Source organism: Grus americana, chromosome Z, assembly GCF_028858705.1.
Source record: "Grus americana isolate bGruAme1 chromosome Z, bGruAme1.mat, whole genome shotgun sequence".
Lineage (NCBI taxonomy): Eukaryota > Metazoa > Chordata > Aves > Gruiformes > Gruidae > Grus > Grus americana.
The window spans coordinates 12843338-12862797 of record NC_072891.1 but is presented as its reverse complement, the minus strand read 5'-3'; the positions used below and the strand labels follow the sequence as shown (position 1 = coordinate 12862797).

Here is a 19460-nt window from a genome sequence, read left to right as displayed (position 1 = left end):
TCTTTGTCGGCAACATGGACAGGGGGATCAAGTGCATCCTCAGCAAGTTTGATGACAACACCAAGCTGTGTGATGTGGTCAACACACTGGAGGGAAGAGATGCCATTCAGAGGGACCTGGACAGGCTTGAGAGGTGGGCCTTTGCTAACAGCATGAAGTTCAACAAGGCCAAGTGCAAAGTCCTGCACGTGGGTCAGAGCAATTCCAAGCACGACTATAGGCTGGGCAGAGAATGGATTCAGAGTAGCTCTGAGAGAAGGCTGTGGGGGTGATTGATGAAAAGCTCAACATGAGCCAGCAATGTGCACTTGCAGCCCAGAAAGCCAACCGTGTCCCAGGCTGCATCAAAAGAAGTGTGACCAGCAGGTCGAGGGAGGTGATCCTGCCCCTCTACTCTGCTCTTGTGAGACCCCACCTGGAGTACTGCATCCAGCTCTGGGGGCCCCAGCACAAGAAGGAGCTGTTGGAGAGAGTCCAGAGGAGGCCACAAAGCTGATCAAAGGGCTGGAGCACCTCTCCTGTGAGGACAGGCTGAGAGAGTTGGGGTTGTTCAGCCTGGAGAAGAGAAGGCTCCAAGGAGACCTTACTGCAGCCTTCCAGTACCTGAAGGGGCCTACAGGAAAGCTGGAGAGGGACTGTTTATCAGGGAGTGTAGTGACAGGACAAGGGGCAATGGGTTCAAGCTGAAGGAGGGTCGATTTAGATTAGATGTTAGAAAGAAATTCTTTACTGTGAGGGTGGTGAGGTACTGGAACAGGTTGCCCAGAGAGGTTGTGGATGCCCCATCCCTGGAAGTGTTTAAGACCAGGTTGGATGGGGCTTTGGGCAACGTGGTCTAGTGGAGGGTGTCCCTGCCCATGGCAGGGGGGTTGGAACTAGATGATCTTTGAGGTGCCTTCCAACCCAAACCATTCTATGATTCTAAAATTTTCATGGTGCTAAAGACAGTTTAGCATAAACAAACATATTTAACTGTATTTTATGACAATGCTAAAAAAAATAATATAAAGACATATGACAATTCATTGGCCTGTGTTACCATTAGCAGCTGTATCTGCCAACTATCATTAGGATCCAATCATTAAGATATTCCTTGTTTTGTGATAATATGAGTGTAGCCAGAGATGCTTACATTCCAAGAGATGGAATGATGCCTCCAGTCAGAATACAAATAATAGAGGAAATGCAGAAGGAACTGCAGATCTCAGTAAGGGATGGCAAATGGAAAGAAGAGAAAACAACGGAGCTCTGCAGAGCCCTTTCATGTTGAAATTGCTAACAAAACGCTTTGAAGATTACACAGGTCATGTCTACCTCAAGTTTGTTCTCAGTATCTCCCTCAAGTATGTTGTGTGATGATATTTTAGTGAATAGAACAACTTAGGTCGTTCCGTTCCTAAGAAGCAATGGGCTTTATTTTCAACAGACTGAAAATTATTCTGACACATTAGCCTATTAGTTATAGCATAAAACATTTAAACTTTTAAGGTGTGAAACAGTTCTTCTTTAGATAACAAGACAAGAAACAGGGTTATGTAAAATCTTACCATTTCTTTACTTCAGGAGTTTTTCTCTCATTAATTTCTGCCCAAGTGAACTGATAATTAACAGTAGTCTACTGGGCATGCTGGCCAAGGAGGCATAAAATGTTTTTATCAGCCTTATCAAATACACCTACAGATCTCCAAGAACTGCCTGTTCATTACACCAACTTACGCGGTTTTAAAGCAAGCTCTATTCATCCTGAGGCTTGAGAGCCCACCTCCTCCCAAAGGACGTTTTCAAAAAGTTGACTCCTCCACCCAACCTCAGTTCCTAACTCATTCGCCATCCCATCAATGATGAGTATATGGATATGCTGAAAGCAAGTAAGTAGTACAATGAAAACCAAATCAAGCAGATCTTACAAAAATTGTACCATTTTTGTTAAATGAAGCCCAATACCAAGGGAACAAGCTGTCACCACATTCTCAACCTTTAAGTTAACCCCACGACTAACAGCATGTCCCTCTGCCCACGAGGCTAAGCCAAGGACCATTTATTTCTGTTCTTCAGCAGGTGTTTTACATAGCAATATGAAGCTGAGAGCAGGGGAAGGCTTGATTCATAACATGAAAAACATTGCCTATCAGATTCCTCTTCCATACATAGTCACCAGAGCTACAGCTAAAGATCCTATCAAGTAAGTGGATGGCAGTAAACGAGAAACAGGGAGGACGTAATGACGTTCCATCAACCCCAAACTCTATTTCTTCCCTTTGAGCCAAGTAATTTCTGTTTCTGTAGCTATAAATTGTTAAACTAACCAAAATTACTGTTAGGTTCAGGGTTACACTCAGTTAATCCACTCCCTACAGATCAGTCACAGCAAACATGTGAAAAACAAACATCCTTCCTAAAGCAGCCTACACTGACCTAACTGACCAATGATAATAAATAAATGGGTGAGTAGGGGGTTTTTTCTATCTAATCTATGGTTACATTTGTTGTCAGATCAAAAAGAAACTCCACTGAAAAAGATAATCAACCATTTTCTTACGAATAGCAACTTATCAGGCACTTTTCTGTTTGATGTTTGAAAGTGCGTTTGTATCTGCTACTCCCATATTTACATGACATTTCTCCTTCTGTCATAGTGAAAAACTTCTATCCCTCTGGGCTACACAATCAATCCCCCACCTGCAAACATGGACCAAATATAAGATGATTAAATTTTCAAATTTCCAAATTACAACAGTTGAAAAATAAACAGCGGTTTCCATAACAATTTAAGAAAAAAACCCGAGTTTTAGTGCAGCTATATTTCTATTAAAAATAACGCTACGTCAACATAAGTCTTCATTTATTTCCAAGTGTTCAAATTGTTATTACACGTATTCCATTTAACTATTTTTTATTTGCACATTAAGGTAATTACAGTTGGAGGGGTCATATTTGCAGTGGCCTCTCTGCAGTAGATACCACCAGAGCAAAACATGAAACATTCCGCATTGTTAACAATATGACATTTGAGTTACCAGAATTACAATTTTTTTTTTCTAACAGATCACATAAGAAGTACGTAACTGGGGCATTTCCTTGAACAGAAATATCAAACTTAGTACTGCATTTGTTTAATTTCAATATGAACATCTCTACATAAGAGCAACATCATACATGACAGTTTGATTTATCACACATATGGTACTTTGGCAGCTCCAACTGTGATGTATTTTTCCTCCCAAGCTCCATAATAGGTTTAATTTATAAAACATATTGCTAATATGCCCTGCATAAACATAAAGAATCAAACGTATCTTTCTTTTGCCACTTCAATGGGAAAGGGAGCAGTGTTTTCAACTCATCTTACACAGCCTTCTCATACATGCACAATTTTCTTCCATGGACCCCTCTATGTGTTCCCTAACTACCACTTTGTCTGCAAGAAAATAATCTTTATTCAAGAAAATCTGAATTTCCTTCTCAAATTAGAAAGTCTACAGCCATAGACAATTACATGACAAATCACAACCAACTATTTATTTCAAAATAACATTGAATGTGTCAAATTTTTATCAAGTAACAAGCACATCAGTCATCTGAGGTGCAATGAATTCCCTCACAATTCAACTCACCCCGTTTGGAGTTCATTTGTGAAACTGTGGGTTATTTAGTTACCTTTTTTGTCAGACATTCAAACATATGTAAAAGATTGGCTCAGGTAAAATATATGATATGTTATCATTATTACAAGAAGAAATACAATGGGAAGATGGAAAACTACTTTTAAACACACAAGCTAATTGAAATCAAACTGCCCCAAGTTTTCTCAAGTAAAATGGGATAAACAGCTCCTGTAATTATCACCACAAATTCAGTAAGGGGGTTATCTACAATAGGAACTAATAGTTCCTGGTCAACAAATACTAATTTCTTTGAACACTTCTACCATCGGTTTCCACAAGAGAACTAATCACTATATTAAAGCTTTTTCACTTACTCTTCCCCAATAAAATAACTGAATTCTCTACCTTCCTGAACAGTTATATTGTACTCTGACACACAACTGCCATCCACTGACCTACTACCACAGTAATCTAAGTGAGCACAATGTTCCCTCTAATACAATCATGCACTTTAAAGAAGCTGCATGAAAGTTTTGAGATAAAATGGGAGAAATCTGGTTGCAAAATTTCAGATTTGATGGAAAAAATCATGTACACACACCACAAACAAAAAAACCCCACCTATGACCTATTGATAGTGATCTGAAGCAATTTATTGCATTCACTCATCTGTGAAATTTTAGCAGATATTTCATATTCATTCTAGTTGGTCCAAATATCCCTACATGCCTTTAAGTCACTCAAAAAAAGAATGTTGTGCCCAAAAATGCGTCTGCTACCACAAAACATCTCTTCACCCTTTTATTCACCCTCAAGCAGCTCTTAAAAACTCATGATTCCCTGAGCTATTGAAAACCAGATCTTAACTTTATTTGTAATATGTCAACAATGGGCAAGTTAAAAAGTAGGTAGAGGTATCTAATATTTAAATGAAATAATACATATGTAATTTGATGAAGTCACCCTTCCTCACCCTTCAATACCTATTTGTATTGAATTATAAACTCTGCAGCACAAGAACAGTCTGTGTGTGACACTTCCATGCATGTCTGCAATAAACAATTATATTAAGGTATTCCAAAATTAAGCAAATAGTAAATCCTGTTTGTCTACACAAATTGTAAAAATACATTAACATCAAACGGAAAAATTACAGCTGAACCAATTAAGTTGCACACTCACTACAAACTCCTGAAATGTCAATTTTCATGTTGTTTCACCTTCCTTTGATTAACTGAATTAAGTCAGAAAATGAACTCTGCTCCAAAACTTATATTTCTTCACTGAAATCAGTGTCAGCTAGCTTTGATCTTTCACTGTTACCTTCCATAGTGATGTGCCCCTTATCACTCCAAGTTCTACTCAAACATTATATTCTCCCTTCTTCGCTCCATTGTTTGTGACACCTACCAAAAGCCTTTCAACAGGGGCAGCACCTAGTCTAACAGAGCTTTGACCGGAGAGAAGCTTCTCTCACCAGAATAGTACTATGGTTGACAAGTGAAGTTTGTTAGAGTCCTGATACACTATGCACCAGTTCCCCACACTAAGCGCCAAGTATCTTCTGTACAAAAGGTCAAAGAGCTGTGCAAAGGTAAGCCACACAAAGCCAAGGTAAGTGGTTTGGGGAGGCAGTGTGGACAGGGCAGAAGTACAAGAGCCAGACCTTTGGGCTGGAGCAATTTTAACCCTGTTTGACTGTTTAACCCGTGTCACAGCATAGTTTAAGCATTGTTGTTTACACAATACTCTCAAACGAACAGAAGCCCTAAAAAGACAGGTTAACTGTTCTTTTTTACAGAATAACTAGTCAGGAGGTGTTCAAGAATGAATTTAATGCAAAGCTTGAAAAGGGTACCTAACTAATAACCACATCTGGAGCTTTTAAATACTATCTTACTTTGAGGTATATGTCTATTACTGTAGAAGTTTATGCATCACGTTCTAAAATCTAGGGTCCAAGAAAAAAGGCTAATTGTATTTTCTAAGTCAAGCAAGCTATAGAAAACGGGAAGAAATAGCACGTGGCTTGTGTTCAAGTGTTATTGTTTAGCATAACACTTCATGCAAGTGATGCAAAAAAACTATATACTCAGGACTGTTTACATCTGAATAAATAGGGTAGATTAGCAAATACAGCATTTTAAATTATCTACAAAAATGTGTTTTACCAGGTATTCACTGTTTGTATCAAGTCTTAAAGCAGAAAGCTGTCAGGGCAATACCAAAGAGTATGAAATAAAAGAAAAATAATTAAATGGAGGCATTTTAAATCTCCTCAGAAAACAAATTCATATTAACTGTTAACTAAACTGAAACTAAAACAAAGACTAAAGCTATCAGGTGGCCTTATCAGCAAACACCTTCAGTCAAAAAGCCATGAACAAGTATGCTTTACATATTATTTCATTTGTTTATTTTGCACCATGAGGTGAAAACAACACATTTTCTTTTAGTAAAGTATACACAAATAGCCTCACTCAGAATACACTTTTAATGCACATAAAAAAAGTATTCATCTTACAAATTGTTTTGCAATCCAAATATACAATAGCTTGGAAAACAATATTTTAGAAAACAAAAGCCAATGTAAAAAGACTGCTTAAAACAACTAAAATGATAAAAGTTTCTGTATGGCTCTGTCTTTACAGTTTTCTTACTGCATCATCAATATCAGAAATCTGTTCCTTCAGCTGGTTCCACTGTTCTGGATTTAAAGAAATACCTGAAATGCATTAAAAATAAACACTTAAAGAAAATTGTGGTGCAGAATCTTTCATAATTACTATCAACACTAGTTTCATACAAAATTTATGTCGTAACTACTAATGCTTGAGCTACTTCAACAACCGTCTCAGTTACAAAGCAAAATTACTCGTTTGGAACACTTCAGTTTAGCTTATCTCCAGGTAAGTTTAAATTACAAAGAAAATCAGTACAGTGTCAGAAATTCATTCACAAGTCTTAGGCTAAACACAGGAAGTGAAATACAGCTCTGGCTTTGATAGAAGGCAGCATAGAAGCCATGGGTGAGATGTAAGAAATTATCTGTATTCCTCTTAGCTCCTAAAAGCTGTATCTCTGTGGACTGAACTTCTATGCGCTTCTAAAGTACCGCAACTCTGTGGATTTTTTCCTCCTGCTTCTTAAAGCACTGTAAATAATACATACTTCAAGTAACATTTTGGAGAGACTCCATTCCACTCCCTAGCACTCACAAACCAACATGGAAGTTATGTTTTTCACTTAAAGTTCACTACAATTTCTAGTGACAGTTAATCCATAAACATTCAGTGCCCCACAATCCATCTCCTCACTTCTAAATTTGTACTTCAAGCTTGAGTCCAGACACGTTTCCTTTATGCTTTAGTCTCCTCATTCTTCCCCTACAATCTCTGTGCTGACTCTATGCAAGTACAGACTCACAGGCCTACCTCTCATACTCTCTCCAGCAAGGCTCTCCTACTATTTACCCCCAACTCTCCCCGCTCAGTGATCAGGCTTCCCTCATTGCTTTCTCTCTGTAGGTTGAGCAGGACCTCAAAACACAGCAGGTTAAAATCCTTACAAGTTGATCTTTTTTGTTAAGTAGCAACTACAAATCCAAAACAAGAAATACTCCTGTACACTATCAGTACACATGTTCATACAAACCTATTCTCAGTGGTTATTTAACAAATATTGAAAATACTTCTCAAACTTTCCAAATGTCTATTCACTAAGTTGCTCCTGGACATACCAGAAGTATGTAACAAACCTTATGCTGATTCGATATTAAATGTCTTCTATCTCCCAGGCAGAATGTTTCATACCTACCTCTCCCCTTGGCACAATATGCAAAATGATTAAAAGCAGGCTTTTCTAACAGATACAGCATGACATTAAGCAAAGCGCTACTACTGCGACAATCCTCACATCCTCATCTTGCAGGTAGTAAAGTTCTGATAATGGTTGGGTGAAGGCATACCATGAAAAGCAGGTATGGGGGTTGCACTTAAAGGTTCAATGGCTTATGCTGTGCTGCAAATTAGAGAATACTTGAAGTATTGTCACCTCAACTACAATCTTGACACATTTTTTACAAAAATTAGTCACATTAAATGTTTCAATTATTTTAACCTGAAATTTGATAGAAACAGAAGGACATAATTGTTTAAAGAAGTTAACTTTAGCAGAAATGAGTAAGTTAAGTCCTTTCAGTGAATTTTGAAATAAGAAATCCAATTGTAATAGAAAAAAAGAAATTGAGTTAATGGAGGTAAAAAAAAGTATGGCTATGTTTATAGTTCCCATACCACATTTGCTTGTATTTGATGCCTTGCTTTCCATAAATTTTCCATTTAGGAAAACAGGCCAACGAACCCAGCTTGCTTTTCTTTATAAATTCCAGATAAAACTGATAAACTATAAAAAAGTATTACTCTAAAAATATGATGTAGCAATGAAGTATAGAAATCTCATACACAGAGTTGTCCAGGAAACTGCAGACAATGTTTTAATACAAAATAACACAAAGCAGCACAATACCTTTTCTGCCAGGCTTCATTTCACCTTCTTGATCCATCCAATATTCTCTAATATCAATTAAGACTTTCCCTTTAAAATCACGAACACTGACGTACCTCATTTTGCCAATCTGCCAAAACACACACAAGGATCTTTTAGGTATTTACAGATTCACTTTTCCCCAGCAGTATCAGACTCAGATATGTGACCTTGCACACTGCAGCTTATTTTAGACACCAGAGAAACAACTAGATCAAAAGCTTAATCCAGGGTAGTCAGTAGGCTAATAAGTAATGACAATATAAATGGATGAACGACATAAAACGAGTTGAGCATTCAATGCTGAATACAAAAGTAGTTCTCCTAGAATAAAAATACTTGTAAGAAGTGAGCTTATAGAAGCCAATAATATACCGTTTTCTGAAATAAAATTTTGCCTGTATTATAACCATCTTTGCAGCAGTTATAAACAAACAAGGAAAGAAAGAGCTCTACTCCCAAATCTAAATTTTAGTCCATGCAATATGCATAGAAATCAAATTAGATATTCGCATGAGATAATCACAATTTCTATAGGTGCTTTTGTCCGGTTGGGGTTTTTATTTCTTGTTTTAAACACAGTAAATACAGATGGAAATGAAAGTAAGCCACCAACCATGCCTGTTCCCATGTCCTCGTGGCACTTCATTGAAGCTGTGATCAAAAGACTATCTCACTGTAACAGGTGTTCAGAAAAAAATTCCAAATCCTTTAAGTTTACCAGCATGTAGCATAGCATCAAATGACTTCAGAATTCCATAATTTCTGCACCATAGTGGCTCAACAGAATTACACGTGCTTTTTTTTTTTTTTTTGGGGGGGGGGAGGGTAGAGGGACAGGCACACTAATAACAACTATGCATTACACTACATATTGAGGCTTATTAAAGATATTTCCAGTTTTGATTAAAAAATTTGTTCACATAAATTCAAAGTATAATGTGAATTTGAGAATCAGAAATTAGATATAACACAATCAAATACAATTAATGTATAAAAAACTGTGTGCACCTTCTAGATACACTTTATGAAGAAAGAGCACATTCTAAAGTAAACAATTTTAAAACAGATTATTGCTTCCTGATAAAACACTAACTTTAGTTTTCAACTGTCTCAGTTTATGCGTCTTGATGTAATTTAACAAAGACCCAAACACATCTTACTAGCATTGTCTAACCAGAAAGCTTGAACAACTCTCCAATCAACTAAATCAACTAAAATCATCCACAGATGTTTTAAATCATAAGCTGTTATTTCACAAAATATAAACAGGAACACTTTATGTTTGCTTAATTTTTCTTCTTATGCAGATCATGCTAAATGAACTCTAAAACTGATTTTAAACAATTAGGATGTCTTCAGATAGCATAAGCCTGAAGATGTTGTTTTCCTACTTCAAAGCATCCTTTAAAACGTACAAGACATTACAGGGTTTTGATTTATTAAATACTTTCACAGTACTACAAATTTAACATTCAAAATAAGGTATGATACCATGGTAGCTTAGTTCTTTCAGACCAAACTTGGTACCATGCCCAAGTTTGTCAGCACTGCTGGCAAAGTATATCCTAAATAGCCTACACGAACAACATTTCTTCGTTGTACCCTTTAAGACTTCAGTGACTTTTAAGGCCACCTCTAAGAACAGCTTCAAGAAGTAGTACTCCACAAAATCATCTTTTTCCAGGGCTATTAAAGAATATTACCACATTGCCAAGTAATTCCAGATTTGCTCTACGAAATAAAATCTGATACAATATAGCAGATTGCAGCCGCAAATCAGTAAAAAGGTTTAGGATTTTAATTTTAAGGATAAGACTGTATGTCTTAATTCAACTACAGTAAAGCAAGGGGCAATAATGCAAAGTTCACATTTACTCAATCACTAAGTCTACCTTAAATGGAAATGGTTCCATATGAAAATGTTGAATTTAAGTTCGGTTTTACATCACTGTCTAGATTTCAGCAGAATGCTCACATTCAATCTTGAAAGTTTAGTTGAACTCTATGCAAAACAGTTGCCACTGCTAAAACCTTTAAATAGGCTTTTAAAGTACAGTTTCAATTACCATCTAAGGTTAAAAACCTCAACAAAAATCTACATTTAACTATTTAAGTAAATTGATGTTCCTTGATATTCAGTTACCTGCAGTTCTGGCACAGATTAACTTCTGAACAATTCTTTTTTCACACAGCAGCTGATAGTCCTAGAATAATTTCACTGATCTAAGACACCTTTGTATCTCGATAGCCACAGTAGTACTCCAAGGGTTGTATTGACTTACTGCAGCGTAGTTACTGAAGTTCAACTGTCATAGACAAGTTCATACACTTTTTATTAAATATTATGGATCCTTAGATTATACTATTTTATTGAAGTATATAAGTCAGAAGACATTAAAAGCATTATTTCCAGGTTTCTGTTTCTTAGAATAAAATGCAGTGAACTGTGTCTGGGTTCCTTTCACAACTATGCAACTGACTTCCTGTATGAGTTTCAGCAACCACCTTCACCACTTCCATTTCCAGTTTGTCATGATTAAACTGTATACACACTGTGGAAATAGAAACAGCAAAAAAGCATCCTTCTTTCTTAGCTGATAACTGTATGCATAGTATTAGAAGAAGCACAATAAAGAGCCCTGTAAACAGTGCTATCTGCAACACAGCAAATTGATTGTGAAATGCATCAGTGACCACTTAAGTTTCACAATTAACGTGCTAAACCAATCATTTTCCCAGAGGATCATAAACTTAAATATTTATCTACTTTCAGGATCCTGTGATATAAAAAGATATTACTAGGAAACTGAGGAACTTATTTCTCACAAGTCAAAAAGGAAATACAACCCAAACTTTAAATTAAAAAAAAAGGGGGTGGGGAGGCAGGACAACACACAGAAGGATGATTTCAGTGAAATGCACGATCATGCGAGACATGGTTCCACTCTGGATAGTCATTAATACTGTATCCTGACAGCATCAGGACACCTTATCCAAATCAGGCATAGGGAGATGACAGGATTTGTCAAACTTAACTAAAGCACATGATGCAGAGCTCACACTGGCTTGAAGCCATGGACAGGAATCTAACATATCAACCCTAAACCCTTCCATGTTAACACAAATAACGCTCATCCGTAGGGCCTCTAGTAATACATCACAAATGAGAGTAAGATAAACTTCTGCACCCCAGCTGCACTGAAACACTTCAAGAAATTCCAAAGCATACTAGGCTACCTATAAAACCTAAAAAGGCCAAGACAAGTAAATAAATAAAATACACTCCGTCTCTTATACTGAATTAATTCCCTCCTACTTACATTTATACTATTCTTCATAATTAGCTTCAAGGATACCATTACACTAACATTAGTCTCAAAGATAATAAAACATAGATCTTGATGAAAATGCTGAATCTTCTCAATACAGCTGCCACAACAAGCCCTGTATTAACAGAAGCTGTATACCTTAAGAACACAGCCTGAAGGTGTAGAACAAGCAGCCTTTAAGTTTCATGTAGTTTGCTGCCACTCCCACACACGACATGGACACCATAGAACTTCTGACTACCCTATGAATGCTTTACAGCCTGGTTTCCCTAAGTTGAAGCCACGCTTATACTGCAAAGTCAGTTGCACATCAGAGATCATTTTCTTGCCATGGGAAGGGCCCTTAGAGGAGGGGCCACGAAGTTGATCAAAGGGCTGGAGCACCTCTCCTATGAGGACAGGCTGAGAGAGTTGGGGTTGTTCAGCCTGGAGAAGAGAAGGGTCCAAGGAGACCTTACTGCAGCCTTCCAGTACCTGAAAGGGGCCTACAGGAAAGCTGGAGAGGGACTGTTTATCAGGGAGTGTAGTGACAGGACAAGGGGCAATGGGTTTAAGCTGAAGGAGGGTTGATTTAGATTAGATGTTAGGAAGAAATTCTTTACTGTGAGGGTGGTGAGGCACTGGAACGGGCTGCCCAGAAAAGTTGTGGAGGCCCCATCCCTGGAAGTGTTTAAGGCCAGGTTGGATGGGGCTTTGGGCAACATGGTCTAGTGGAGGGTGTCCCTGCCTATGGCAGGAGGGGTGGAACTAGAGGGGCTTTAAGGTTGCTTCCAACCCAAACCACTCTACGATTCTATGAAAGCAGAAAGGAGAGTTTTAGTATTATTAATAGTCCTAGAACAAACAAAACCCTATGTAAAAAATTAATACACAACTAGATCTTCTAACACGCTCTCCTAGGTAGGGAGGAGAGAGGGGAAGTATCCTCAGACCTACAGTGCTATTTCTACACTGAAACAGTTGCATCTTAATTACCACACATAAGCTGATGTAGCATGAAAAAACCTCACAATGCTTCACATAACACAATAAACAATCTAAAAAAAAATTTGTTGTTGATTAACTAAAGGGCAGGCAAAGACTAAGTAACACTGATAGGTCATGGTGATGTTCAAATTTTTTTTTCTTTAGCATACTCAACACTGGAAGAATCTTTTCTTCTCACACTCATAGGAATCCTCTACTGGCTGTTTTTAGCAACTTTTTATTATCTTAGGTCAAAAAGATTGAAAGAAATCAGAGCACACAAATATTTTGCTTTCATTTGAAAGGGTTTGGTTTTGGGGGTTTGTTTTTTTGGTTTGGTTTTTTTCATTGGGCAGCACTAAAAATTTTAACTGCTTTCCCCAAGGCTGGAATTTCTGAACTTACTACAAACATAGCATAAAACTTATACACAGGTGGGGTTTTTTTTTAATTCTAACTGCAGTTCACCTCATGAAGTGTAGAACTGTCTCATTTTTCCTACATGGTTCAAAGCATGCCCCAGCAGAACTAAAAATATTATATTCTTCTTTCAATGGGAAAGTCCAGGCATTGCCTTCAATTGAAGCTTTCCCTCTCAACTACATGTGAAGAGGAAAGTGAGAACTGACTGATGCATTAAAAATAACTGTCCTCTATTACAGTGTCAGTTAAGCAGGTCTTCTCTCTAGAAAATACTTTTTTTGCCGTATTACTTTGCACAGCTACAGCCCAAAACCATTTCTTTTGCCTAACTTGGTGTTGGGGACAACTTATTAGGCACCTCTCCCAGAATGGCAGGAGTTGGAAGGGACCTCCGGATATCATCTCGTCCAAACCCCCTGCTAAAGCAGAAACACCTAGAGGAGGTTGCACAGGACCGCATCCAGGCGGGTTTTGAATCTCTCCAGAGAAGGAGACTCTACCACCTCTCTGGGCAGCCTGTCCCAGTGCTCAGTCACCCTCAGAGTGAAGAAGTTTTTCCTCATGTTCAAATGGAACTTCCTGTGTTCCAGTCTGTGCCAGCTGCCCCTTGTCCTGTCACTGGGCACCACAGAGAAGAGTCTGGCCCCATCCTCTTGACACCCACCCTTTAGATATTTATAGGTATTGATCAGATCCCCTCTCAGTCTTCTCTTCTCCAGGGTAAACAGCCCCAGCTCTCTCAGCCTTTCCTCATATTAGAAATGCTCCAGTCCCCTTATCTTGGTAATACTGTGTCATAAACTTAAGAATGAAAGTCTCTTAAGAATTTAAGTTCCTTTGCAGCCAGCTAGTCAGAGACATTTAGTAAGCCTTGATCCACACCCCTAAAACAGGTCATTTTGAGTTATATACTTTCTTGCATAGCTTTCAGCACACACTGCTACTGCTTCGGCTAACCTCATGAACTGCAATACACTGAATTCACAAATGCATCTTGCTACCAAAAATGTACATTCATCCTATCTTAAAACAAAGAACAATGTCAAAAATTACAGTAGGTTTGGACGTTCAGTGAGAAAAACCTGCATCATAAAACAAAACAACAAGCAAAACTTACTCCAAGACACTGTCTTATAGTACAGGAGCCAAGTTGCCCTTGACCTAGTTAAACAGGAATGAAGAGCCCATACTTTGGTTTCTAAGAACCTTTCTTTCAAGAGCCCTGATTAAAAAAACATTTCCATGTAGACACAGTCCTGATCTAGTATTTACAGTATACTGATGGCAAGTGCTCTATTTACCAACAAAATGACTACTCAGAGTTCTCACAGGGAAAGACATGAGGGTTAGATCAATTCCTACAACTCAGATTCTTTTATTCTGCTGAAACCTGACAATGGTTTTTCTGAGCTGCTCATCTGCATGCTAGCATCGTAATCTCCTTTGGCCAAGGCTTCAGGAAACCAAGCACTATGCTGTCAAGACATTCAGATCACCTTGTAAAATTTATATTGAATATGATGTAACACATTACCTTAACCAGGCTCTAAGAGTCATCAATTTTACCTGAAACATATTCTCGTCTCTGTTACTGCTTTGCTTAGAAGAAGCTGCACCTTTTGAACTCTCACCAGTCTTTTGTTTCTTTACAGGTTTTTCTGGGGCTGCTTGCTTTTTCCGTTTTGCCTTGGAGCAAGAATAAAACAAGAAAAGCATGAACCACAACTTGTTGTAGAAGTCACAAAAAGGTTTATGCTCGGAGTCACAAAATACTACCATGCAATGCACATTATCACCTTCCTTCTGTAAAAGCAAGAATCCAATACTGTACATGTAGACTGGAATTAAAAAAAAACAAAACATCTTCAAATAAGCCTCATTCTGTTCCCAGTGAAGTTTACCATAATACTTTGGCTTTAAAGAGAACTGAATTAGATCAAAATACATTTCAAAATGCCTACTCTTTCTGTGCAGTAATACTGTTGGTTCAGTAGTTTTAATAAAAAATTTGAAGTCTGATGGAAGTTTCACCTTCCTTTCCTCCAAGTACAACAAAAATACACAGGACAGCTTACAACTCTTCTAAAAAAGAAAAAAATAAAGATGAGATAATGAAGAAAGGATCTGGAAATCACCTCTGTCATAGTAGATTTTTTTTAAATCAGCATCAAATCTCTGTCCATTACATATCAATTAAACATGGTTTTAAAACATTCAGACAATACCACGTGTAAATCAGATTACCTGCAGATACTAAAAAGTTACTGTTTCTACTAATGGTTATATAGTAACCGTGCCTGCCCCAGAAAAGAGTAATACAAAGATAGCAAAAATTAGTCTCACCTGCTAGAACCATGTTGTTGGTAACCTCTTAAAGACAAACAGTTTCAACAAATATTGGAGGTTACAACAGAAAAAAAAAAAGCACCTTACTGCCCACTAAAGCAGACTGTTAGACTACATCTTTTCAGGAATAAATTTCCCTATCAAAAAATCATCTGACCATCTTCTATTAAGATTTGACAGAGCATCTAATTTGCAAAGTGCAACCAAGTCACATTTGAAACAATTCAGTAAAGCAGACTGAGTCTCTTCACATACTACACAAAGAGACCCGATGTCTGTGTTACCACCTAGCATTTCTTAAAAAGATAAAATTCACTGGGGTTTTTTTTTCAGTTTTTGCTTGTAATATTACGACTGGTACAGCTATACAAACTTATACATTAACTATTAAAAATAAACGGGAACACTCAATTTATACATTTAAAACAGTCAACATGTTAAAATTAATCAACTCAAAGACATTCAGGTTGGCTCAGCTTTTAAGTGAGAAACTAGCAGGTGCTATTACAGTAAATACAAGAACTTGGAAGAAACAGAGAAGAACACTGTAACAAGATAAGCAAGTGGCACATGGAGGACAAAGCAAGCGGAGGTTTTTGTTTTGGATAAGTAATCCAGATATCAAAAAGCATGCGTGGGGGTGTTTGTCCTCAAAACTAGGCAAATTCTTGCCACCAGGGGCAGCTTACACAGAAGCCTTCTATCACTTGCCATAAAGCAGCAAAGAATTTGAGGAAACTTGTGGTTAGATATATCCTATGGAAAACCCTGAAGAGAGCAAAATGCAACTTCAGAAAAAAGTTTACTGCAAAGCAAAAAGCAAACTATTCACCCAGACTCCGATCTTGGGAGGTGGAGGGTTTTTTTGTTGTTGTAGTTGATGGAAAGGGTGGGAGAAGGGGGTCTTTTGGGTGAAGTGTCTGATAAATCATACGGAATGGCATGCATGTTGTGACACAATGCTCACCTAATTCCTTAACCCCACTCTGAAATACAAGAGTTAATACAGTAGTAATAAACTGCATACAATGTTCACCTTTTTGTCAACTTCACTATCTGAATCACTGGCAGATGAGCTTGAAGACACAAGTTCCTTTGACTTCGGCATTCTAGGAAGAGAAAAATAACATGAGAACACTATACAAGGATAACATCCCATTTCGGCTGGAAAGCCATCTTCAAACCTGTTTGCAAAGGCTCATCTTATTCAAAACCACCCTAAAGACTTGCCTGCCTTTTCATATAAGCTTTAATACACGTAGATGCAATATCACTCTTCCCACTTATACCTCTTCCCCTTTTTGCTGCAACTGCATTAAATGCAGTGGTTTAGTTTCTGAACTGTTTAAAAAGTGATCATTTTTCACCATTTTCATATACGCCCACATATGACAGAAACCACAATGTAAAAAATAAAACACAATACTGTCCTGTAATTGAATTTTTAGTATTACATTCGCAAATATGAACTATCAAGGCCCCAGCATTATCTATACTTTTATGTAGACATTTTGCACAGTTGGTTTGCAAGCAACACACTGCATAATCGTCATATGTGAAGCTAAAGTTCCCATCAATAATACAAAAGGCAGAAAAAACACCTCTGTTACAGTGAACTACAGTATTGCAATTAATATTTCCACTGCAGCTTCAACACATCAGTCACTAGAGTCTATTCATTTGCCAGACAAGTGGACATTCCAACTTTCCTTGAATGCATGCTACCAGGTGTGCTTCTACATCTATCTAGCATGCAAACATGTGGTTAGATACAGCAGTTTGCACATCGTGCCTGCTACTAGAAACTCTCTGTAATAAATAAATAGCTCATTTCTTCTGTCAGAATGAAAATAAGCATCACAGAGAGAAATTGTAAAAAATGAACTACAGCTAGGAAAGGCTAAAATTAAAGCTGCATATCTCAGGAAAGAAAAAGAAATAGCAGTGTTTTCAAACTGCAGTGAAATAAACCATATGCAAAGAAAATAGAGTCTGAATAATGCTAATGGATCAATGTGGTTCTAAAGTAGGATAAGTTCTGTCATAATACCTTGGAGCACAACGATGGAAGCTGTAGTACTGAAAATGAAACAGGGTATGGGGAAGCAGGATGGAGGCAGAGAAGAGCTGTAATGGGACAATGTAAAAATAATTACAGTGATGACATGCAATCGGGAAGCCGAACAAGAAAACACTTGATACGCGGGGGGGGGTGCGGGCACCAGCTGGGATAACCCCAGGGTCTGCATCAGGATGAGGGACTGACAATATGGAGGAAGGTGGAGGTGGAAACTGGAGAAAAAAGAAATGGGGGGGGTGGCAGATGCCCCTCGGGAGAGGCTGGCAGGCAGAACACGAGGAGACACCAAAATACCGGTGAGAGCGGGGGCGGAATGAGACGGGGCAAGCGAGGACGAAGGAAAGGAAGAGGAGAAAGACAAGCGAGGACGAGCTAGGAACACCAGGTAGGCGGATCCCAGCCGCCATTTTCCTCCCCTATTTCTCTTTTTCATGGCTCGTGTTGCCCCCCACAGGAAAGGGGCGAGGGCACGAACGGGGCGGGGGGGGCGGGCAAAGACACCCAGCTCCTCCCGGGGCAGAGTGGCAGCAAGAGCTCTGCAGGTCACCAGCGGCGGAAGAAAGAAAAAGCAGCACCAAAAAAAAAAAAAGGGTCGGGGGTCGTCAGCGGGCAGGGTCAGATCCCGGCGTGGGGGGAACGGTGCCGGGCGGTTCCCCGCCGCCATTTTCTCCCTCACTCAAATCCTCTTTGCCCCCCCAACATGGCAGCTTTTCCTCGACAGCGGCTCCTCCTCCCGCCCCAGGCCCACTCCACAGCGGGGCATCCCTCCCGCAGGGCACAGCGGGCACTCGAAGAAAAGGGGAAGCCTCGCCACACGGTTGCCCAGCGCGCCTCACCCGCGCCCGCCGGGAGGTGCCGGGAGGTACCGAGCCCCACAGAGAGGGTGGGGGGCGGATAAAATGGCGGCGGACCCGGTGGGGCGCAAGGGGAGACCCCAACACTCACGTCCAACACTCGCGTCCGTCTCGCGCGCTGCTCCTCTGCACCGCGAGAGAAACGGAAGTGATGCAGAGTGGAATCCCCGCCCTGTACCACGTGGGAGGGGCGGTGGGGAGGCATTTAAAGGGGACACGTCCCTTTGTTACTCGTTTCGGCCTCCCCCTGCGCGGGCGGGGCGGGGCGGCTCGGGCGGGCAGCAGTGATTGCCTCCCGCGGGAACGGTCCCTGTATCGCCGCCTCATGCCAACTGGGGGCGGCAGAAACGCGTCCTCCGAGGGAAGCTTGTGGGTCTGAGTGCAGGGTCCTGCCCGCATCCCGGCCTAGCCTGGAGCCAGGACCCCTCGGGGATGCGGCCCTGCTGAGGGGAGGCGCCGCCGAGGACGGGCCTTCACCAGCCGCCTGCCCTCGGCTGAGGGGCTGCGAGAGGGGGCCGGGAGCAGGGCCCTTCACGCTTAAATGGAACCCTTCTCCGTAAATGGCTGCCGCCTTTCGCACGCTGCAGACGTTCCTCGATCTCGATCGAAGCCGCCCGGGCAGCAGCCGCGCCCGAGGAGGCGCCGTGAGGCGGTGTCGTTGCGGTGGCTTTGCATAGCGAAACCGCAGCTCCGGGCGGCACCTGAGGCGCTGTTGAGGAAAGCGCCGGTTCCCCTTTCGTTCACCGGGTGACTTGGGCTTCCGTTTCTTCCCGCAGAGCTTTGCGGCAGGGGCTAGCGAGTGTTCGGGCTCCCATGTCTGCAGTGCGCTTGGGTCAGGCGCAGGTCTGAAGCGCTGGGGACTGAAGGTTAGAACAATCTCGGCTCCTGTTTTAAACAGCTACTTTTTAAAAGCCCTCCAAGAAAAAAAAAAAAAAAACAAAATACAAAACAAAAAAATAAACCGACCAAAAAAAGCAAAACCCCAACCCAAAGCCCTCAGAAATACCATCTGACAATCTTGCCTATTTCTGTAGCATGTCTACAACAGAACACCACCCTAGGCGCCTTGCTGATGCTGTCCCTTGCCTCAGGACTTTAAGAGGTGATGGCGGCTTAGTTCATCTAAACAACTATGCAACAGCTTCTCAGACAAACCAAAATGACACCTCTTTGGAGGGGAGGTGGGGATAGGGTCCTCTGACCCCAGCTTTGTGAAAAGAAGACTTTTGGCAGCCTTTGCAAACTGCAGCAGGCCAAGCATGGTGTTGGAGCACGAGTGGTTTCATATTGCGTCTTCCTATGTTACCTG

At 40.1% G+C, this 19460-nt stretch overlaps 1 protein-coding gene across 4 annotated transcripts; it reads right to left on the bottom strand.

Moving 5' to 3' along the window:
- Window positions 1-2825: 2825 nt before the first annotated feature.
- On the bottom strand, window positions 2826-18330 carry SUB1 (SUB1 regulator of transcription). 4 transcript variants are annotated; one of them, XM_054809916.1, is made up of 6 exons: window positions 18256-18319; window positions 17268-17344; window positions 16254-16326; window positions 14438-14557; window positions 8133-8241; window positions 2826-6330 (listed from the first exon to the last, which is right to left on the bottom strand). In XM_054809916.1, exons 3-6 carry the CDS (start codon window positions 16323-16325, stop codon window positions 6251-6253), a joined length of 381 nt encoding a protein of 126 aa, XP_054665891.1. In that variant the 5' UTR covers window position 16326; window positions 17268-17344; window positions 18256-18319; the 3' UTR covers window positions 2826-6250. The 4 variants fall into 4 exon arrangements, with proteins under 4 accessions (XP_054665891.1, XP_054665888.1, XP_054665890.1 ...); XM_054809913.1 differs by having other exon boundaries at window positions 18243-18296; XM_054809915.1 differs by lacking the exon at window positions 17268-17344 and having other exon boundaries at window positions 18256-18330.
- Window positions 18331-19460: the final 1130 nt, after the last annotated feature.